General features: G+C 40.3%; 2 protein-coding genes across 4 annotated transcripts; one reads left to right on the top strand and one right to left on the bottom strand.

Moving 5' to 3' along the window:
• Nucleotides 1-69: 69 nt before the first annotated feature.
• LOC108098727 (transcription factor HNF-4 homolog) lies at nucleotides 70-22,406 on the bottom strand. Of its 3 annotated transcripts, XM_017201847.2 has the most exons (8): nucleotides 21,343-22,406; nucleotides 17,404-17,569; nucleotides 2,758-3,205; nucleotides 2,003-2,499; nucleotides 1,799-1,936; nucleotides 1,497-1,733; nucleotides 746-1,438; nucleotides 70-683 (listed from the first exon to the last, which is right to left on the bottom strand). In XM_017201847.2, exons 2-8 carry the CDS (start codon nucleotides 17,495-17,497, stop codon nucleotides 637-639), a joined length of 2,154 nt encoding a protein of 717 aa, XP_017057336.1. In that variant the 5' UTR covers nucleotides 17,498-17,569; nucleotides 21,343-22,406; the 3' UTR covers nucleotides 70-636. The 3 variants fall into 3 exon arrangements, with proteins under 3 accessions (XP_017057336.1, XP_017057335.1, XP_017057337.1); XM_017201846.2 differs by lacking the exons at nucleotides 17,404-17,569; nucleotides 21,343-22,406 and adding an exon at nucleotides 11,831-12,882; XM_017201848.1 differs by lacking the exons at nucleotides 17,404-17,569; nucleotides 21,343-22,406 and adding an exon at nucleotides 3,984-4,182.
• LOC108098728 (catalase) lies at nucleotides 18,657-20,517 on the top strand. The gene is made up of 2 exons (XM_017201849.2): nucleotides 18,657-19,615; nucleotides 19,735-20,517. The coding sequence occupies exons 1-2, from the start codon at nucleotides 18,776-18,778 to the stop codon at nucleotides 20,413-20,415; spliced, it is 1,521 nt and encodes a 506-aa protein (XP_017057338.1). The 5' UTR covers nucleotides 18,657-18,775; the 3' UTR covers nucleotides 20,416-20,517.
• Nucleotides 22,407-22,522: the final 116 nt, after the last annotated feature.

Below are 22,522 nucleotides of genomic sequence, written 5' to 3'. Positions count from 1 at the left end.
GACTTTTATTTATTTACACCTCAATTGAAAATTACCATAAACAACAATTAAAACAACATAAAGAAATTATTTACATTCACATTCTCCAATTTTTATTCTGATTTTGTGTTTATTCATTCAGCCATCTTAAAAATATTTTGTATATTATACATACTCATATAAAAATAGTTCTTTGTTTAAAATAAAATATATATTACACTTTCAGCGCATAATCTAGACAACACCCTAACCTAAAACAATATATTGCATGGCCTATATGAATGCTTTGTGATCCACGCACAATTGAAGATAACCAAATAACCAACAAACTCAGTACATGCTATATGGTGTATATAATATATATGTATAATTGTATATAATAAACTTCTTGAGCAAAATATGACTCCAAAAATAGATTGCAACTGCGTTAAACATTAAAAATTAAGCAACAATTTCCAAGATACCTACTTAGGGACTAATAAAAAGTATCAAAATGGTTCAAGGCATAACAATTAAGTAAGTTCTTCATTTCAATTTCGTCTCTGTCTAGCACTTGGTGGGGAGTACAGCAAGAGAGGGCCTGTATTTGTGTGTTTGGGGTGTGTGCTTAAAAGGTGTCCTAGTGGCAAACTGTATATTGCACCGATTGTTTTCCGTCTAATACCCAGTTTCTGGTTCCTGTTTCAGCGTCATGCGACTGGGATCTAAAATGATAAAACCATATTAATTTTGAAATTCACACATATTAGTTGCCTTTTTTACTTACCAATTCCGTAACCAGCGGGTGCGGTAAGCAGCTCCGGAGCTCGGATTTTGAGAGGAGTCCGCCGCAGCAGCTCCTCGGCACTACTGCCCTCGCTCCGGTTGTACTCGTTGAGCGTGATGTCGGCGGGATTGCGCAGACCCAGACCGCCACCACCGCCGCTGGGCACTTCGACCGGCGAGGCGACCGCTCTTTGGTAGGGATGCATGCGCTGGGGACTGTGCTGCGATGGCATTGCTCCAGACCGACTGCCATTGTAGTGCTTCACAGGCATGTCCATGTAGGAGTTCTCCTGCTGCTGCTGCTGTTGCTGTTGCTGCTGCTGCTGGTGGTGCGTCGCATGTTGCTGGTGCTGTTGCTGTTGTGACTTGGGGCTGTTGAGCGGGGGCGAGATCGCGGCCGGGGCAACGGATGCGGGCGCTGAGGAGGAGGAGGAAACGGCTGCAGCAGCCGCTGCTGCCGAGCTAGCTGCGTAGGCCCGGAAGGTATCATCCGCATTGTTCGCCTCGATCAGTGCCTGAATGTGCTGCACCTCTAGATCAAGGCTATGCGAATTGGAGCCACCGGAAGCGGCCAGAGTGTCCAGAGAGGAGTTCACCTGACTGCCACCCTCCATGTTGGCAGCGTGCGTGGGACTCTGGTAGTCATTCGACTGATTGGGTGGCGACAGCGGCAAAGGATTGTCAGCCAGCTCTCCTGCAAAACGATTTAGTTAATAAGTAATTCAAAATATATAAAATGTATATATACGCACCTCCCAGCAACATTTCCTGAAGCAAGGAATCAATGTGGGCCACACCAAAGATCTTGGCAAACTGAATCTGCTCGATCATCTGCCAGGTGATGGACTGCAGAACCGGCAGGATGAGCAGGATCTCGCCAAAGCGACCGCGAGACTCATATTGCCGATCTGATATGTAGTCCTCGAGATTATTGAGTATCTGATGCCGCAGCGACTTAATGCGATGCGGTTCATTCAAGCCCTTGGCATCTGTAGAGATTTCATTTATAAATTACTTAATGCGTCCCAATAGTTAACCACGGGTAAAAACTCACTGGGGTCAAAGAAGACCAATGCCTTGATGCAGGCGAATTCTGTGTCATCGATGCCCACATCCTTCATGACCGTGACCAATTCATCAATGATGCGGGCGCCAATCCGCGAGATGTCCAAATTGGGTGACACAAGGGGATCTACAATGCGAAGTAATAGACGATTTTAAAACGATCAATCTTTTTCTGGTCTGTGAAAAAACGCACCTGGGCAATGTCTGGTGATCACGCAATTGTTGCTCAGCAGCAGGACATCTTTAAGGTGCATAGATCGCCGCGACAGACCGAGGAGCAGATGCTCTCCAGCATGAGCTCTCAGCAGAGCCACTTGGTCGTCCAGCTGGAGCTCGTTGAAGGCCGGGATCTGCTTGGCCCACTCCACCAGGGTAAGCAGCTGCTGCTTCATCGACTCACAGACATCGTTGATGCTGGCGAATTGCTTCGTGGAAAGGTCCTCGTTGATGTTTGGCTCCATGGCAGCACCCGCCTTCGACTGGCGCGACTCATTCTCGGCCTTAACCAGTGAGATCACAGACAGCCCGTTTCCCGGATCCGGGTCGTCGTTAGAGGTCCGCCGGCAGCTGATGCGGTCCCGCTCGTTCTGCACCGCCTCCTTCTTCATGCCGGCCTTAAAGCACTTCCTTAGCCTGCAATAACGACACTGGTTCCTCTTGTCCTTGTCCACCACGCAGTTGCGTGAAAATCTGTCAAAGAAATATATGAAATAAGTAAGAAGTTTCACTTTAAAATAATGTTCTGAATATGTCTCTCAAGGGATCCGAATTAAAAATAGAATACAATTCAAAAAATGTCGGAAGGTTAAAATGGTTTAAACAGATTTACATCTGCATTTACAAACATTGTTTACTTTGTAAGCTGTTTTAGTTTGGAATGAAATTACTTTTTACTTTCACTTTTTAACAGGTGAATACCAACTATTTAGATTATATTTTTTAGCGTACCTGCAGGTGTACTGGTGGTTCTTCCTGACACTCCTTCTGAAGAATCCCTTGCAGCCATCACAGCTCGATGCCCCATAGTGTTTCCCCGTCGCGCGATCTCCACAAATTGCGCAGACCGTCGGCGATTGTTGCTGCTGCTGTTGGTGTTGCTGTTGCAATTGCTGCTGGCTGCTGCTGCCCCCGCTTCCACTTAAGTTGTTGTTGGGCGAAAACATGCTGTTGTTGTTATTGCTGCCACTACTCGCACTTCCGCCTCCTGCGCTGCCCGCATTCCCGTTTCCGTTGCCGTTGCAGAGCGCAAAGTTCTCGCTGCTCTGGTTGCTGCTGTTGCTCAATCCTAGTCCTACGCCATTGGGGCTTAGGGCGTGGCCAATCGGACTGTGGGGCTGCGAGGCAGCCGGATAGCCAGCGGCCAGGGCATCCGCATGCATTATATGGCTTTCCGATTCTGCAACAGAGGAGGTAGAAAAAAGAGAAGTTAAAACGAGGGGCAGGTAACAGTTTTTAATTTAATCTAGTTTATATCCTTTTCTGGCTATACATTAGTATATTGTTTAACGTAATTTTTTACCTACAAATGTTAAACTTATGTGAAGCTCTTAAACATTTTAAATATTGTAAACGTTTCTTAAGGAACGTAAAGCGGTTCGATAAAAAAGTGTCCCGTCATGGTGAGACCCACAGTTTTGTAGCCTTATGGAATGGGCACAGGCACAGTTTTAGAAGTTCTTTTTACAAACGCAAATTTCAATCTGCAGTTTTAAATTTATTGGATAGGCTTTTAAGATGCATTGACGGCCGTTGCACACAAGTAGTAATACAATTTTTATTATAAAAATCTTGCATGACACGAGTTTCAACAAAAAACTACCGTCAAAGCACAAGGTGTATAAAATTACATCTGTACAAGAACCAAAATTATTGATAAATTAGTGTTTTAACTTCAAAAAAATGTTTTCTTTCGTTTAATTTTAAAATGTCTGCAAAAAGAAACGTTTCTTTCTTTCCTTTTGTTAATAAGAATTTGCACAATTTAAGCACGATAAAAGGAACCTTTAGATTCAATTTTTATTTTATCGTTTTCGTCGATGCTTTCAACTTGACCACAGCTGTACAACATTCGATGCAGGGGTCATTAAGTTGAGGTTTTGTAAAAACTAGCGAAAAATCGCGCAATAGCAACAAACAGAAATGGCAAAATAAAAATATAAATAACAACAACAGACCGTCACTTGAGGCAGTTCTGCTGGCGCTGCTGTCGCGCCTGCGTCGACGTCGTCCCGCTGCCTCTACCGCCGCCGACGTCGCTGCAACACCGACCCGCCCACCGCCCACTTTGCCACGCAACAGAATGTTACCAACAGGGACGCGATCGCGACTAGAAATTTTAACTCTACCGGACTTGCGTACCATTTTAATGGAACTGATTAATGAAAAAACACACGACTGGAAGTTTTTCAGTCGCGTATCGTATGTTGTCTTTGCACCTCTCTCGCTCTCTCTCTCTCTCTCTCTGCCACTGCACAGTGGGGTAACAGAGCTTAAATTCTTCAAAAATGTAAAATAATATATATTAATGCTTTTTAACAATTACGTAAGAAATCAGTCATAATAAAATTTCTGTTCCTTTTAACGTACTTTGACTATTGCAAATATTTTCTCAGAAAAATATTTATTAAGTCATAAGTTTGAGTTGACATATTTTGTATGTTATTTTATCAAACCGATGTGGTTTTTTTATTTTCGAATTTCTTTTATATCAATAATCCCTACTGTGCCTAATGCAAGTGTATGCGTTAATCGACGCTTAAATCAAATTCACTGTGTTTGCATATCACGCTCTCTCTTTCTTCCCCAGAGAGAGACCCCAAAACCAGACTTGGGGCTCTCACAAACACAAAGGCACGCAGCCGCAGAGATAGAAATTCATTTGGTGGACAAAAACAACGACATCGGGCAAACGAATAAACAAATAAATAAATAAAATTGTACAAAACAATTTTGTCAAATGATTTACAAAAATATATTTCATCGTTTTTTTCTTTGTAATTTGTAATTTGTAGCCGCTCACACTACAAACATCTTATTTACCATATATTCTTCCACTATATGCGACTCAGTTAATTGGCTGTTTATTTTAAAAAAGTTGTTATACATGTATAAGTGGTAAAATTCCGTTAACGTAAAGTGGATTCTCAAAGATGTTTCCGTATCTATCTTATAAATTTTTGCCTCCCGGGAATTCAGCTTGGGTTAATTAATTGACAAACATTTGCAATTTTAATAGCCTTTTCATGATTGCACTCCAAACAGCAAATTGCCCTGTTTGTTTACAAATTCTCAGACAGTTTAGCACGGCACTCCGACAATTCCGATCGACACCTTATACGTGCACCTTCAAAATGTATCCTCACCGTTCGAAAACTTAACTGGAAATAAGAGCAGTCACTCGATTAAGAGAAGTTTAAATAAAAAAACAGCGTTGGTAATAAACGACAAAAAGTTCTTATCTCTCTGTGTATAGGTGTTCTGTTGTTGTTTTATCACAGTTAATGTTGTTGTTTACCAGTTCCAAAAAAATCAAGGTATACACTGGGACACCAACAAAAAAGGGTAAATAAAAGCATAATACTCGTTTTGCTAACATTTCGCGCATAAAACTTTCTCGCCCCACACTTGCTGTCCCTTTCGCTCACTATCTCCACCTCGCTCGCACACTACCTGGGTGGGGGAAACAGGCCCCGGTGTAAGTTTTTTATATTTTTAGCCAAGTCATCGTTAGAGTTCACTTTTTTTAAAGCTGCGTCATCGTTAGTATTGCAAAAATGTTGGAGCCTCCGATGCCCCACACTGAAGTGGGGGCAAATCGTAATCTGAGATTAGAAAATATCGGATTCTTGATTTGCCAAAAATCACTTGGAGGATTTCATTGCGTGTTATGCCGCAAATACTTTATGGTTCTTGATAAAACGAAAAAGCTGAAAAACAGCAATCAAAATGTATGTACAAAGATTTCCACCTGTTCTGATAAGAAGCTACAAACAAGTGTAGCCAACTGAGAGTGCCATAAAATCACCGGTACCAACACAGTACATATGAGTAACACTTTTATCTATAAGTATTTAAAGATTTTCGCGCTTAATTTTTTTAATTAATATGCCGAACACAATATTGGCGGCAAGCGGGTGACGAGCCCCCGAAACGCCCAAAACGTATAAATAAATAGATCCAAAGAGCGGTTCCGAAACGAGAGAACCGAGCACTTCGCGTTTCGACGATAATTGTTGAACTGACGGATACATCAGTACCATAGCCACTCTTTTCCTCTCTTAAATTTTGGAAATATTTATTAATAACGTTGTTTACTAATATAAACGAATAAACCAACAAAAAAAAAACAATTCAAAAAATATTTTCCAAAATAAAAGATAGTGTTTAAAAATGTAGTTTACGTTTAATTCGAATTTGTTATCTAAACATTTCAATAAGAGTGGTTTGTTGTTGTTTTTATTGACTTTATAGAAATGCTTCATTTTAAGTAAATACTGTGGGAAACATTTCTATAATAAATAGACAGACCTGTAGATATATCTTCTGGCAAACACGAGTGGGTTCGGAACTTTGTTCGAGCTTCGCAAAATTGGTATTTATTTTTGGACACAATGTTGTTTACCGGCTCTATATATATGATTTAAAAAATAAATTTATACAAGCTTATGCTAGAGTATATTGTGAAACTGGCATAAGCAAACTGCTTTGCAGATATAATAGTATCTTACTGATGAAATATTCTCAATTATGTAAAGCTGACGTGTTGAAATGTATTTCCAGACAGCCTTTGTATAAATAAGACCCGATGGATTGTATTAGTCAACCATTAGTCACAAAAAGAATTAAATTTGATAAGAACCATGCAGTTTCCAGATTGTGGATTGTAAATTGAGTACGTTAAATAAAGGCATAAAACAAGAATTCAATTCTGGCAGCTATCAGTTTTCGATATTAATCAAAATTTACGGAATGGTTATAAAAAAGTCAAGGTGCCACATGGGGCTTTTCTTAAATATAGCTGTCATTTAGCCAATGAATAAGTTCAGAATTATTCACTTGATTTGGTTTGTTCAGTCAGCAACTTTTTTTTATAAAGAACTTAGATTGGCAATGTACTATTATAAAGTAAATGGGGCAAAAACAGCCATAAGAAAACGTAACAATTTTGTTAAAACGTTTCGGATTGCTCGGTTTAGGGAAGCTAAATCTAGAAAATCTTGAATACACGCTCAAATGCTCAGATGATTTAATATGTATAAAACGGAGAGAGAGCAATTTAGCAAAGACCTTAATTATTGTTTTGTTTCATCGACAATGCGAACGACTAGCATTAGTCCACATAAGTGTGTAATTTTGAAACCCCTTAACCCCATCTGGCCGCACACACATTTATAGCCCCCAATCGAGGTTTATATAGACTCTTATCGGCGTCGAAGCGCCGCGGCAGAGACTCAATAACGTGCCTAATGGCAGCGAAGCTCCCCACCGCCGCTGATAGCACACACGGCGTATGATCAATTCAGAATCAGCAAGCAAAATGAAAACACTGAAAATCGAAACCGAATCCGAATCCGAAACAATAGCTGCACACACGTTGTCCACATGCGACAAGAGCAATTAGCAAAAATGGAAAAGAAATCAAAGGCGGGGGAGAAAAATTAAAAATGAATCAGCGACCTATCAATGGGGTTTTTGTTGTTCAACTTTTATTTCCTTGTTTACGAAAAGAGAATAAAGGTATTTTTTATATTTTAATTTTAAGTTAAGAAGTTAATAGTCGAATCATTAAGAACCACTTTCGGAATTGTTTTTCAGCTTAGTTCGTTTACATTTAAATTGCATGTCAGAGATCAAATTCAATAAATATGCGTAAGACGGACGCCGCAATATATTGTCTAATTGCCAGGTAGGAATCTGCTTGGGAAACAAACACATAGGGGCTGCATATAGAATATTATTATCAGTAGCTTGCGCAGCTGCATGCACCCACCCACGATTTGAGCTCATGACAACGCCCTGAAATGATGCAACTGCCAAGGTTGTCTGTTCTAACCCTTTAGTATAATCACCGGGGTTCCGGAGCTTCCTTGAACTTGCAAGATTTTAGTTCATTAAGCGACTTAATGGCATTCGTTATTTCTGGAAAGCAATTGTCTTTGCCTCCTCCTGTAATTTAAGGTAATAATTTTGACCCGGCCACCATAAGGTTGTATTTAATTTTCCCTAACTGCGATTGCAATCCCGCAGTCTGTCAACATTCCGACATAAACATTGTATGGGCATAACCAGAAAGCCAAAATTCCAATCTCAGCATTGCATCATGCAGGAAAAAACAGATGGGAAATTTAGAGTCAGAGTTTTGATGGAGCAAACACTTGTGGGTGGAAATATCTGTGAAATCACTGCAAATATTAACCTCGCCTCAAATGTTGAGCTCATCTCCAGGAAAGCCTATGGTGATCTTCATAGGATGACATTCGCACCCTAACGCGAACTTTTGGAACGATTCCTTCACCGATAAGTAGGGATGATCTACCCACGGATGTTTGCGCTGAACATTAGAAATTGTCAACTTTCCATTATTTGTGTGAAAAGCCAGTCGGAGAGCTTTAATATTGTTCGCAAATATTGGTCAATTAATGATAGTCCCACACTGGGAAATATTAAACTTCCCTTGATATTACGTGGTTATAAAATATAGTGGAATTTTCAGTGGTTCAGCTTTTTTTAAAGTATGATGAAGTAAATAATCTATTGTGAGGTTTTCAATAAGAGATAAAAAGTAAATTTGTTTTTTTCTCTATATCAGTCTTTTATAAATTTAAAGAAGTATTGAAGGCACATTTCGAATTGTTTTGAGTGTATAAGGGATTGGATTATAAAAATTGGAAATGCCCTCATGTGGTTGTGAAATAGTTTTGACATATTTGCAGGGCAAATATAAATAGTGTCATCAACTGAAGGTTTTCCTACTAACCGAATGCAATCATTGGCTTCAGTTGGGCTAGGTTGGGTTATTCAAAATTCAATTTGAATCTGAGATGATCACGTTAGGCATCCAAATTCTTAGATTTTCCGTCGCCGGCCTGATCCAATTAAAAGCGACGGCGTCTCGTAAGATTCAACTTTTTTATTGGCATTATCATTATTTTTATGACTAATAATTGCGCTCATATTGTCTATAATTAAAATACTAAAAACGTCTCAATTAAATTGTTATTAACAAAAAGGCAAAGCGGCCAAGCAGCACACGGACCAATCAAACAGCAAAGCGACAGCTAAAACTATTGTATCTGAGTATTTGTATTTGTAGTCTGCCTGATGCTGAAAGTAAAACTTCTCGTCTGGTACTTAGAATCGAGTCAAGTGTAATTTCCATTAACTATGTTTGTTATGGTCGACGTGTCCGTCTGGCCTCTTAATTGGGCGCTAACGTGTTTCAGATACATTTGTATCTCCAAATAGCAAATAGCCAACAGCAATTAAAGCAATCCTCGCCTTGAACTGCGTATCATGACATTTAGAACTCGGCTGCGCCAAGAGCTCGTTTAATTCACCTGAAGCTCAGCTCTGAATTACGCTTATTTGATTTGATCAGCTTATATATTTAGACTGAATCCCAACGCAAATATATAGTTCCCAGTTGCCCTTTTGAGGAGCGACAGGTGCCAAAACTAAGCATTGTATTATATTACTAATTAGCATACGGTTAGTCTTTCTTTCTGCTAAAGCGAACTGCAAGTCACGGTGAGTGGAACAGTGACTAAAAGCGTGTGAAAGCAGTGATTAGAATTCCCCGAACGCAGTTTTAATTAGCACTGGTGGGATGTATTTAACCAATAATGCTTGTCAGCATTACCCTACCACAAAACTAGATTGCCTTACAAAAGAGTTTTACAGCGTTTTACTCATATTCTGGGAATATTGGATCCTACATTAATCATTTTAAATTTGCATGGATACAATGTGGGGTCTTCGTTTTAATCTTGAAAATGGAAGTACTTTAAATACAATCTACAGATAAGACTCGTTAATTTCCGTTGCCTACTATTCGGCAACTAAAAACATTCGATTTACGGCTTATCTTTTTCTGTTTTTTGGGGGTTTCAAGTGTATAACACTCAATCAAACTCAATTTTCCCAGCTTTTTGACAATACCTTTCAATACCTGCGGTCTTTTGTAGTTAAAAATCTCGAGTACCTCTTTCTTTCAAATATCAATATGCATATAGCACTGCGAGTATTTCCGGTTAGATCACTGTCTTCGGAGAACCAGTGATTAGTTCAATAAGGTAGCTGAATAATTGCAAGAAATTAAGTACAAGTCGCTTGCGTAGTTGTAGTTGAAGTTGTCTTTCTTGTAATCGCTGCTTTTGTTGAGGGGTTAGCAAGTGCTCATCGCTCTTAATGATTTAGGATCGACTACTTATACCAGTCGCAAAAATATCAATAAATTTAATGTTCTAAAAGCGACCAAATGCCGACTGATAATTAAATCAGCTAGTCGTGCGCGAAAATAACATATTAACAAATTTAAATTCGGTTGACTGATTTTAGGTTTGTTCTATCTTTAGCTTGATAATCACATCGCATTCCTCTCACGACTTCTAGCACAGAATTAAATAAACAAAAATATATATTTTTGAATGTTGTTATTCTAAAATTATGGCACGCGTTAAAATCGAATGATATATTTTTCTAAGCTAGGAACCCTTCGATTGGAAACATAAAATATGCTTCAAAAATCGGTGTTAGCTATGCTGTATATTAATAGATGCATATTTATTGTTATACTACCTATATATTTATTAATTTTTATCAGGCGACTGAGAGAATCAACCGATTTCAATTGTTATAAAACCATCAGTTAAATGTACCCTATTTGATGGAATGTCAAGAGCAAACAAAGCAAATTGGCTAATATTATTTGGCCTGAACTGTTTGTGGCTTTCTCTGTTTCTTGGCTCGTGATGGAATCTTATCGCCTTAGATGCACACGGGCAGAGAATCATAATCGCTGATAAGCATTGCAATAAAGTTGTTTTTATGGTACGGCCTTATGTGATAGTGGGCCCAGGGTATCACGATGTATCCTCTACCCCCAGTGATGGTCCCACTTATCTGATGCCAGATATAGCCACAGATAAAAGCCACATCGAGGGTGGAGCAACGAATTACTATGCAATTGTTGTTTGGGCCCGCAAATCGCGAATCGATGGACACATAATAGGGAGAGATCTGGATGAATTGTGTCGCCTGATTTCGGCTATGAATTGTTTGCGATGTTGTCATGAACGCAATTAAGTGTATCTTATCAAAGCCGTTCAACTCTGGGAACGAAACACATTGCAAATCGGTCAAGTTCAGGCTAAAAGATACCTCTTAAAACGTATTTCAACTAATGAATATTATGTCCAGTAAATGGGTTTAATTTCAAGATTTTATATTCCTTTATGATTCGATCTTCTTTTTCGACCATATATGCCCCACTTTATTATACATGTTATCATTTATGGAGAAGCTTTTCTCACCATGACTTGATGAAATTTGAGATTACGGGGATTCCTGCAGATTCTTAAATGAAGAACGTTTATCTGCAAGTGTAGATTGTTACCAAAACTGCGCATTTTAAATTAACTACCAAACAACTTGTACCCCCCTCGGTCTAGGATTATATTTAATCGCATAAATCTGTTTAATCTGTTGATTACTCCACTGAAGCATAAATAGTAATTTATTGTACTCGGCAATATAGTTGTTAAATTGGTATTATTTGCTTCCAGTCAAGGCTAATACATATTGAAATGTAGATTTCCAAGAATATGTCGCTTTAATTGAGAATTTCCGATCATATAAGTAATTATTGGCAACAATTGTAGTCTCAATTGTCATTGGTTAACAGTATACTCGTTTAGATCTCCTGATAATGAACAATTATTTGATTTATTTGAATACTAGAACTAGATTTTCCTTTTTATTTTCTAATTAAGTCGTGACTTTTCTTACTGCTTTTCCCACTCACCCATAATATGCAGAAGGTTTTCCTCAAGAAGAAAAGCATCATCGTAACTCGAATTGGTCAGATTCTCCGTTTTCATATTCAGCAAACTGGGCAGCATTGAGGCATACATTTAGATTGCGTTAATCTCTGCTGATAGTTGACGTTTTGAAAATATATAGAAACCGATCCGGTTGGTAGCAATTGGCTTCACAAAGTGTGGGAGACTCGGGGATTAGTTCCTGGTGCGTAATTATGAGCTTCTCAGAGAAGGCAACCCGGGTAAATATTTGAAAATCCTTCACACTCTTTGGTAAATTGAGTTTTTCACAAACGGTTGCTGCTTTTGTCGCTGCTGACGACTTTGTTGTTATTGTTGGTGAACATTTTTTTTATAATTCTCGCTTTTTTGCTGCCTTTATTTCAAGCCAGCTAAGGTGAGGGGCCAGAGACACACTTAAGTAAAGTTAAATATTTGCACAAATTAAAACCGAAAATAGCTGAAGCGATGAAAGTTAGGGAGCGAGGGAAAACACCGCGCCGCTGACTAAAACCGAAGCGAACCAAACCGTCGGCAATTGGTTCGATGCGAGGTATATATTGTATATATATTTACATATGCGAGGCGTACGTCCCTTCGAGTCGCCTTAAGTCGCTTTAATAAATAATTCAAGAACGCACGATGCGATTTAAGCGGTAAGTGGAGTGGTTTAAAAAATATATCACAGTCCTGTTTTGTTCGGAGGAGTTTTGCTGAATCGAATCCTTTTTTTTTTTAGCGGCACAGGTGCTCTTGAATATTTTTCAGTGTTTCTCAAGCCGGCTTGTGTTTGTTTTTCAAATCTTTTTTTTATTGTGGGATGGGTGTTGGGAGCCTGCGGTGGCTCTGTGCTGTCTGTATTATTACCGCCTAGTGCAAAACACTGACTAAACCTCAAATAATGTTCTCAACACGTACTAACTGTCTTAATATTATTTGTTGTAGATATAGAAGCCGACGGCCCCGACGAAGCGACAACGAAAGCTTTGGATCGTTCGGCTGGCTCGAAGCGCACCGAGCCCGTCGATCGTACAAACTTTAATAAATATTATTACTACGGCGGTGGCTATTCTGGCCAGTTGTGGCTGTTTGTATTGTTGGGCACCGTGATTAATATTATTGCAGCGGTCGTCTTGGCAAAATTGTTAACAGTTCGGATCGGATCGTTCGGATCGGCTTGGATCGCATTCGATCGCTCCGAATCGGGGGCATGCGCAGAAGATAGACGCCGCCTCAGTCGTTCTTATCAGACTAGATTAAGCGGATTCGACTCACACACACACACACACACACACACTCGCACACACATAAAGCTACGGCCGGGTATATAATTCAAATTGTTTAATGGCACATATAATAAAACCATATCTGTGTATATTTCTTTCGGGCTTTGTGTGTTTTCGAGCTTTCATTAAAATAAATAGTTTTTATTGCTTATTTTTGTACACAATTTCGAAGATTACCAAAAAGTTGGGAGCTCCAAAAGGTCTGGCGAAGCTTATCACGGTAAATGGAAAAAGGTGCTTAAAAGCGTTTGTTTTTATAGAGCATTAAGATTCTATAAACAAATTTTAATTTATTGCAGTGAAATTGGTTTCATTAGAATACCATATATGTATGTACGCAGAAAAATTTAAAATAAACTATACAGACTTAAAATACTACCATTTCAGAATGTAAAAAAAAAGTTTGAAAGAGTAAATGGATTTTCGTAGAATCCTTCAAATCATAGATTAAAAAGGTTTTTATCCAAAAATCTTTCAAATTAAAGGATTCTCTGATATTTATTATATAATAATACGAGTATAATTCTTCAAACTTTTTTATGTTGGCTTAGCAAGTGAAATGTGTATCTCGTTTATTTTATTTGTAGATCACTTCACTTTCAGCTCGACAAACAGTGAATCTGGTATCTCCGTCCGTAGTTGCTTATCAAACCCGGAGCTGCAGCCCCGTCGCCTCAGACAGAGAAAGAAAGAGATAAAGATAGTGAGGGAGAGGGAGAGAGGCCTGCATTCTATATATACGTATATGGGGAGACATTATAATAGGTCGTTGTTTCTGATGATATAGTCTTGGCTGCGTTTCGATTAGTAAGCGCCTTAAGCTAAGCCGTTCAAGGCACTCGCCTCTCGTTCGCCTATCGGTGATTTTCTGAAAAGCAGAACTCGGAAAATTCCGAGTTTTGAGAGATACCCGTGAAAATCCGATGACGGTTGACAGGGGCTCTTCAAATGATTTGTTTGGCTTTTCGGTTGCTTCGGCCGCAACGCTGATTGATACTTCTGATTCAATTGAATATAATTTGCTGTCATTCAACACCGCCGCATGCACTATCGCAGTCAGCTGGTCGTCGTCGCCGGGCGTACTTTATACGCCGGAATTTCTGTGACGAAACGGAGCTCCACAACAGCCCCAGTTGCCCACTCACGGTGCACTTTGCTTCTTTCCATTCCATGCCATTTCGAGCGCCGCCTGATCGGCGTCATCATCATCGGACATCGGCAACATCGACAGCGGCTTTGCGGAAACTTGATACGATTATGATGGGGCGACTCTGGTGGCAACAAAGGGGTTGAGTTGGCTAATTGCCATTCGCAGCAAATTTTGATTGAATGTCATAAGCCTCAAGCGAGACAATTTTAACAGGTTTGTCAAAGCTATTTCAAACTACTGAGTGAAAAAAAAATACGTTTGCCAGATTTTTTAGCAAAGAAAATTACATGCACTGCAATCTGTATTAACATTTTTCATCACTCCTTCATATATTCATTATATTTTCCCACAAAAAAACTTAATTTTGTGGCCTCTCTTGGTTCGGCATTGAGGCAAAACATCATCTGGATGATCCCTTGAAATGGGGTTGCGAGATTGCATTAAGTGCAATTACAAAATATGTTTACACACTCCCATTTGTAATCTGTGTGTGTGGCTGTGTGTAAGCCGCGCGATCAGGACATGACGCATATGTTTTGGTTTGAATATAGCTCCCAACCAACCGATCCGAACCGCATGAATCACAACCAAACACAACAATTGTCGCCACAATCGGCAAACCGAATTCGAATCCAGCAACTCCGGCAGTTGCTATCCGAGAGATACGTTTCCTGGGGTGTGGTGGTGATGAAAATAAAGTACATAGTCAGAGGAAAACAGCAACAGAAAGTGTGGAAAACAACGGGGAAAGAGATAGAACTCGAAGAGAATAAAATGCATGTCATGTTCGAGCTGATGGCTGTCGCTTTTCCCGGCCACATGTGGCGACCCTTGCCGGTTTGCAATTTCCAAGGAATTGTGAAAATTAGCCAAGCCAAATGCACGCTGTTCTGCCTTTGCCCGTATTTTTTATTTGTCATTTTTCTTTTCTCTTCTGGGATCTTCTGGTGGTGCTTCGCCGAGTGCATTTTGTGCGAAAACTTATTATATTATTTGCATACATTTCTATAGAGACAACAGCACGTTGAAGAAAGAATCGGGCTCTCGGCCTCCGTGTATCCATGGGATACACATGTGATTTGCATGTGCGGTTCGTCATCGGCTTCATGATCACGATCACTCGTCGTCGGCCGACTGGCACATGAATGCAATGGTGATGATGACGATCGCAATAATAATGACGACTATGGTATTCATAATGTTTGACTGCAATTTACTATTTACACTTCATTTAGCGGCGACAACTTTAAGTGAAATGTGTCCACATTGGCTGAGTGCTTTGCTCGCCTTTCCTGTATCTGTGAGATGCTCGCCGGGGCAATCTCCTGCGTGAAACAATAGAATATAATGGGCATCGCAATTGAATAAAGCTGCCCGCAGCTCCAACTAATTGGAGAATTAGCTCAAGTGTGAGGATAGCACGGCCAAGTGGATTGTGTAAGAAGCGAATCTCTGAAATGGGTTCAGGTACTCCACTCAAAAAGCTTTTCACTCGCTCTTGTTCTAAACATTTGCTTAATGCCTCGGTCATTAGTTCATATAACATGAAAACTACTCAGAGAAAAACTATAACTTATACCTTAACCTTTCAAAACAGATTCTTATAAGTTATAAGACATACATTTCCTATTTCCTCCACTATCAATCAGCTAAAGCAACCTTTATGAAACCCACTTCTTGGCAATAGTTTACCATTAGCCATCAATGTTGTGTGCAATATCAATATAATACTTATCTGGCGGTCATTCTGTTTTTTAACCTACATACATATATATACGCTTTACGATTGCGAAACCCTTCCAGACCTCAAGCAAAGTGACATATTTGTTTACTTTATATCAAAAGTGACGCAAGGCACTTCCTTGGTTATCTAGCATGGAAATTAATGAATGTCTAAAGCGGATATCATTAAAATAGGCACAAAAATATATATATTTTTGTGGGTTAGTTCCCTAGTTTGTCTGGCATTGGGGCTATATACCGTCTCAGATAGCAGAAAGCGGCCTTTTTAATTATAACGCTTGACCCAAAACGAAAACGAACCATAACAAAATAAAAGACCTCAATGAATCGATCGGCGGAGATTTGCGAAAGCCGAGCCGAAGGCGAATGCAAATCAATGGAGTTCGCGTCTGGGCGATAACCCCCATATCATATCAGCAGGGTGGGAGAGTCGCCCGGTCTGTCAGTTGTCGGTTCTCGGTTCTCGGTCCTCGATTCTCGATTCTCGATTTATATAGCATATAGATAGGCCCGAGCCCCTGAACCTCTCCCATGCATAATGCCGTGGAATTACAGGAGGCATAAAAAGGTGCGAGGGAAAAGTAAATGCACTCGTCATGACATCGACTAAGGTGACACAAGCCCCAATCGAAACCTGGGCTGTAGCTCCTATAGCTATGTAGACAGCCAGGCTGATCGTCTCTATAAATATTCAACAACTGTGAGACGGCTTGTAAGCTGGCCGTATGTATATATAGTAAGCACCGGGTATTTAGTCGCACCGTGTATTTGCCATTGCGCATATTTAACCCTTCGGGGTTAAGTTAAACATTACGATTACGATTGTCAGCGCTTAAAATTTGTGCTCGTTTCCCCTGCTTTTTTCACAGCCCTTTCTGTGCTGGCACTCTTTTTCCATCTGTGCTCCGCTTCAATTGTAACTTTTATTCCATCACCGGCGGTTGCAGCAGCAGCAACGCCAGCAAATTTTCCTAATCAATAAACAAATTATAAACATTTACAATGATTGCAGGCTTATCGGCTGGAAAGCGGTCTTATCAAGGCCACGGCGCTCTATTTTTAATACCACCGTCGTACTATCAGATTTGAACACGATTCTGTTGCCACACGTGGCACGTGTTGACTGCATAAAGAGTTTTAGCTTGTTAAGTCATAAATTAATCAAAAAACTAACCGAAAATGTGAAGTATTTAAAAAAATAATAATTTGTAATTCATTATAATGTTTTATAGAGTAATATTAAAATGAACTGAAACTTTTGTATGAAAAAAATTTAAATGCGTTTATAAGTATGACATCACTAGTATTTTAAGAGAGAGTTTAATACAGGCAACATTCGTTTGAACGAATTATAAGTTGTTTTTGACTGTAAACTTACCAGGAGTTGCACGATCCTGCTCCATTTTCTCCACCTTGTTGACCTTCATTAGCTGCTGGCCATCCGTGACACTCAGATCCTGCGGATGCTTCATGGTATGTTGAGTTTATATTTACAGAACGGTCGAAAGGATCCAGTCACATAGTCATAAAGTCATGCCCGGCAACTGTAAGTGGGAAAGGAAGTTGATTAGCTATCGTATATCAATCTATAGCTGGCTAAACCCGCTCACCGCTGAGCGAACCCATTAAAGTTTTTAATGATGGGCCGCTAATCGAACTGAAGTGTCGCCTGTAAATCTACAAGTATATGGGTCTGTATGCCGTTTGTGTACACAATGTAGGTGTCAACTCGAGTGCCCGACAACAAAAAGCCACACATTACACGACCCCCGTCGGATATTTTTAGTGGGGAGGAGACATTTGCTTTACGATCCATATCAGCAATACGCCAGGCACACCTGAACCAGGCATAGCACTTGGTAAACTTCTATAAACCAAAGCCACACTCCCAATCAAGTATTAAGACTCAAAAAAAGGTAACACAGAAACCCAAAAAAAATACCCAAAATCATAATCTTCAATGCTTTATAGACTGGCTCTCGGGCAGATAAAAAAGAGAGAAGGTAAAAAGAATGGAAAAAAAAAATCGCTCATTGCCGATAACGTGGAAACAGAATTTCTCATTATCAGACATTTATTGTTTCTTCTGGCCATTTACCATTATGTGAATTTGTTATTCTCGCCCGACTTTTGCGATTTTTGCTCGAGTGCCAGAACAGCCGATAAGCCCCTTGGGCTCTACGGGTTCTATCGCTATGGCCGCGTTCTCTCTGCTCCCCGTATCTCCCTTTAATTCCTATCTGATATCGCTTATCGGCGTGCTACTGACGCAGACCCCCTCGGTTGCACTGTCATTCCGTGACCTTTGAACCCTTGGGACTGTCGCGAGCCGCCTTAAAAGGCGCCAAAATAAAAGTCACTAACCAAACAGAACGCTTTTGTTGCAGGAGCTAAATTTATACTTACACTTTGTTAAATTAGTAAGTCTAGCTTGCAAACTTGAAAAAAGTGTCATCCATGTCTTAGCTAAATTTCTTTCATCTCATTGTATGCTTAATTTACATTTGTGGTTAACACACATTATATTACCTATTATATTGACAAACTTCACAAGCCCCCAACAACTAAGTTTGTTTGTGTATTCAACACCCCTTTCAAGTCTTCTTAGAACTAAACTTCATTTCGATTTAACACATTTGGCAGAACCGAATCACTCACAACATCCTCGTTTACTGTTCGCATCAACATCATAAAATATTTCTCTGAATTGTTATTTTTCCTTTTAGAACTCTAAAACTCCAAATTTAATAATGTGTTCCCGCGATCCGGCCTCCAATCAGCTAATAGACTACAAGAACAATGACTCCGAGGTGCAAAAGGAGATAACCTCATCGAGTGGAATTCCAGTTGGTGTCAAGGATGCCATCCAGACAGTGGGTCCAAGGGGACCGGCTTTGCTTCAGGATTTTCAGTTCATCGATGAGCTGATGCACTTCGACTCGGAGCGAATTCCCGAGAGGGTCGCCTATGCCAAGGGAGCTGGTGCCTTTGGCTACTTTGAGTGCACCCACGACATTTCCAAGTTCTGTGCGGCCACGATCTTCGATAAGGTTAAGAAGCGTACTGCCATTGCCATGAGGTTTTCGGTGGCTTGTGGCGAACAGGGTTCTGCGGATACGATCCGGGAAAATCGTGGATTTTCCATAAAGTTTTACACCGATGACGGCATCTGGGACATAGTGGGCTGCAACATGCCCGTGTATTATGTGCGGGATCCCTCGCTCTTTCCCAGCTTGATCCATGCCCAGAAGCGCAATCCCCAGACCCATTTAAAGGATCCGGATATGTTCTGGGATTTCATGACCCTTCGACCGGAGACACTTCATGCCCTGCTAATGTACTTCAGCGATCGGGGAACTCCCGATGGATATCGCCACATGCACGGCTATGGAGTTCACACCTATCGCATGGTCAACCCAAATGGGGAGACGCAGTACGTCAAGTTCCACTTCAAAACGGATCAGGGCATCAAGAATCTGGATAGCCGACGTTGCGATGAGCTGATGGCCCACGATCCCGATTATGCCATCAGGGATCTTTATAACTCAATCAAGAAAGGCAACTATCCCAGTTGGTCCATGTATATTCAGGTATGATTAGAACTTGATAGGGGATTCCAATGGGTCTTAAATTTGTTACTCTCTTTGTTCAGTGGTTTTTAGATATAAACTATAAATTATGTTTAATATAATTTAATTCTAAATATTAGGTGATGCTTAACGAGGAGGCCAAAAAGTGTCGTTTCAACCCGTTCGATGCGACCAAGGTGTGGCCCCAAAAGGACTTTCCGTTACTACCAGTGGGCAAACTCGTGCTGGATCGCAATCCCACCAACTACTTCACGGAGGTGGAGCAGCTGACCTTCAGTCCCGCCCACATGGTTCCCGGAATCGAGCCATCCCCGGATAAAATGCTGCAGGGTCGCCTCTTTGCATACGGAGATTCCCAGCGCCATCGTTTGGGCGTTAACTACATGCAGATACCGGTCAACTGTCCCTATAGGGTTAATGTAAGGAACTTCCAGCGGGATGGTGCAATGACAGTGACCGACAATCAGAGCGGAGCTCCCAACTACTTCCCCAACTCGTTTTGCGGCCCCAAGGAAAGTCCCCGGGCATTGGCCCTACAAACCTGTTGTCCTTTAACCGGAGATGTCTACCGATTTATGAGCGGCGATACTGAGGATAATTTCAGCCAGGTCACCGATTTTTGGACCTACACCTTGGACAACTGCGGCAGGAAGCGCCTCATTCGCAACTTATCCGAACATCTGACCGAGGCCAGTCAGTTCATACAGGAAAGGGCTGTAAAACTTTTCACCATGGTCCACTCCGATTTCGGACGACTGATGACTGAGGCGCTGAACACGGCCAGAATATCAAAATTCTAGGACACTTCGTCAATTTGTGAATAAGTGTTTATGGTATTATCGAAAATCAATGTAAATTAGGTTTAGGCCCTTGATAAAAAGAAATGTGATTTGGATTTCGTATATATATATATTTATTTCTTGTGAAGTACAACTGTCATCACTTTAACAGAAAAACAAGTAACAATTAAATCATAAAATAAAAAAAAATGTTTAAAATGTGAATTTTAAATTAACAACTGCGTTTAATAGCCTCGTTAAAGTTAATAAGGAAATGGGGTCTACATATTTTTCCACTTACACTTTTCTGGCCTTTGGGTGCTAAGTTGGTTCTTAGAAGTTCGAGCTGAAATTTTCTTGCATACTTTTCGGAGTTGACCTTGGTTGCTGGCAAGTGATCATATACCTAATCTGGTTACCCAACTGATCTGTTGACTGTGATTATCCAACCCGGATGATTATGCCCTTTCGGAGACCTCTCCGCACCACCACCCATCGAGATCTGTCATTAGCTAGCCGCTCTGTTTACATGCTACACACGTGTCCAACCGGGCGTTTCAGCACTTGATTGAATTCACCAAGTACAGTACGATTCATTATTGAACGTATCATTAACAGTTTCGAAAATGGAATATTGAAATATCACAGTCAAACTTCTATAACTTTTATGGCTTAAAGTCTTTACCCAAATAACCTTTTAAGAACACAGCACAAAATATTGAATATATTTAATATAATTATTTAATAATAATACCATAAAATCCTTTTCGTTAAAATTTTGAAAAAAGTATTTACACTTATATAACGCACTGTACTGCACACCCTTGATATAAAACCAAAAAGCTTGTTCGTCTGAAACGTTTAGTAAATAATCGTTGGCAAATGTAGTAAATGTTGCCAACAGGTTAGGCGACTTAAACGCAGTAACTAAGAACACAATAAACTTACTTAAAGCTCAATGGCCAGACGCAGTTCCTAACTATCGGTGTTGTTGTTGTTGTTGTTTGCTTAACTGCAGGGCTTTTATCAGTAGTTGTTTTTGTTATTGCCGAGTTGACCGCATGAATGAAAGCGAATAGGAAAAAAGGCAGACACACACTTGTTGATTTCTTTATGCGATTCCGTGGCTCGTTATAATTAACGTTTCTCCGTTTTTTAGTTTTACTTTTGTTGTTTTCTTTTTGGCACTACGACACGTTTCTCCGCTTTATTCGGGCGATTTTGTTTGGCTTTTGGTTTTTTATTTTTATTATTGCACTTGTTGCCGCCGCTGTGAATTTCATCTCGGGCGTTTTTAATGAGTGACTTTTTGCAGCCCAGTTGTATAACTAACCGCACTGCATATTCATTTATATCAATCAAAGCGGAATATATAGCTTATAAACATTGTCTTTGTTTTTGTGCCTTGCCGTTGCTTCTTTCAACGTCACTGGAATTCAACTACGGCTTCTGTGAGTTCCGTTACAAAAGCGCTCCTCTCACTTATCACTCTCTCTCTCTGACTCTCGCGCCACCCACTCTCTGTGCTTGCTCTCCCTCTCTTTCTCTCACACACACTAGAACGTAGATGTTACGTAGTTGTTTTTGCCAAACAAAAATTCCGTTTACTTTACAAGTTTAATATGCATTAATTGCATAAATGTGGCGTTTCTTCGAGAGGGCTGGGGAGTGTGCAATGCTCGATTGGCAAACTGCAGTTGATTGAACCCGCTCTCACACACTTGCACTCGTACACCCACGTACCAAGGAAAAGAAGAGAACCCGGCGCTCCAATTGACGATTGGGGACTGAAATCAAAGTCGCCAAATCGAACGAAGGAGGGGGTCAAAATATAGGAAAATAACAGCACATACAACACACACCGTTGCAAAAAGTGCAAATCGAGTGCGCAAAACAATTCGCGATAATATCACATTTTGTTGTTAATGTTCTGTTTGATAATGTTTAGAACGGAGCCACGCGAAAATAGCGACAAAGCAATTCCATCACGTTAATTTTTAGCGATCGCGACACTGCGCTGCCGTACTGTCAGTAAACTTGACGGTCCGGTATCACCGTTCCCATATGATGCAGCTTTTGACATTTCGAAGAGCTTTCAAAAGGCGCGCACTTTCAAATAGAAATGTTT

The sequence above is a fragment of the Drosophila ficusphila genome, unplaced genomic scaffold (genome assembly GCF_018152265.1).
Source record: "Drosophila ficusphila isolate 14025-0441.05 unplaced genomic scaffold, ASM1815226v1 contig_795, whole genome shotgun sequence".
Lineage (NCBI taxonomy): Eukaryota > Metazoa > Arthropoda > Insecta > Diptera > Drosophilidae > Drosophila > Drosophila ficusphila.
Note: the sequence above shows the minus strand (reverse complement) of the source record. Positions and strands in the feature narration are given on the sequence as shown.

Excerpts from the sequence above, each read along its gene's own strand:
- LOC108098727 (XM_017201848.1), bottom strand. The coding sequence starts at position 4,170 with ATGGTACGCAAGTCCGGTAGAGTTAAAATTTCTAGTCGCGATCGCGTC. Across the intron at positions 3,206-3,983 it reads CAGAACTGCCTCAAGTGACG|AATCGGAAAGCCATATAATG; the intron begins GTCTGTTGTTGT and ends CCTCTGTTGCAG. Across the intron at positions 684-745 it reads ACCCGCTGGTTACGGAATTG|ATCCCAGTCGCATGACGCTG; the intron begins GTAAGTAAAAAA and ends TTATCATTTTAG.
- LOC108098728 (XM_017201849.2), top strand. The coding sequence starts at position 18,776 with ATGTGTTCCCGCGATCCGGCCTCCAATCAGCTAATAGACTACAAGAAC. Across the intron at positions 19,616-19,734 it reads GTTGGTCCATGTATATTCAG|GTGATGCTTAACGAGGAGGC; the intron begins GTATGATTAGAA and ends TCTAAATATTAG.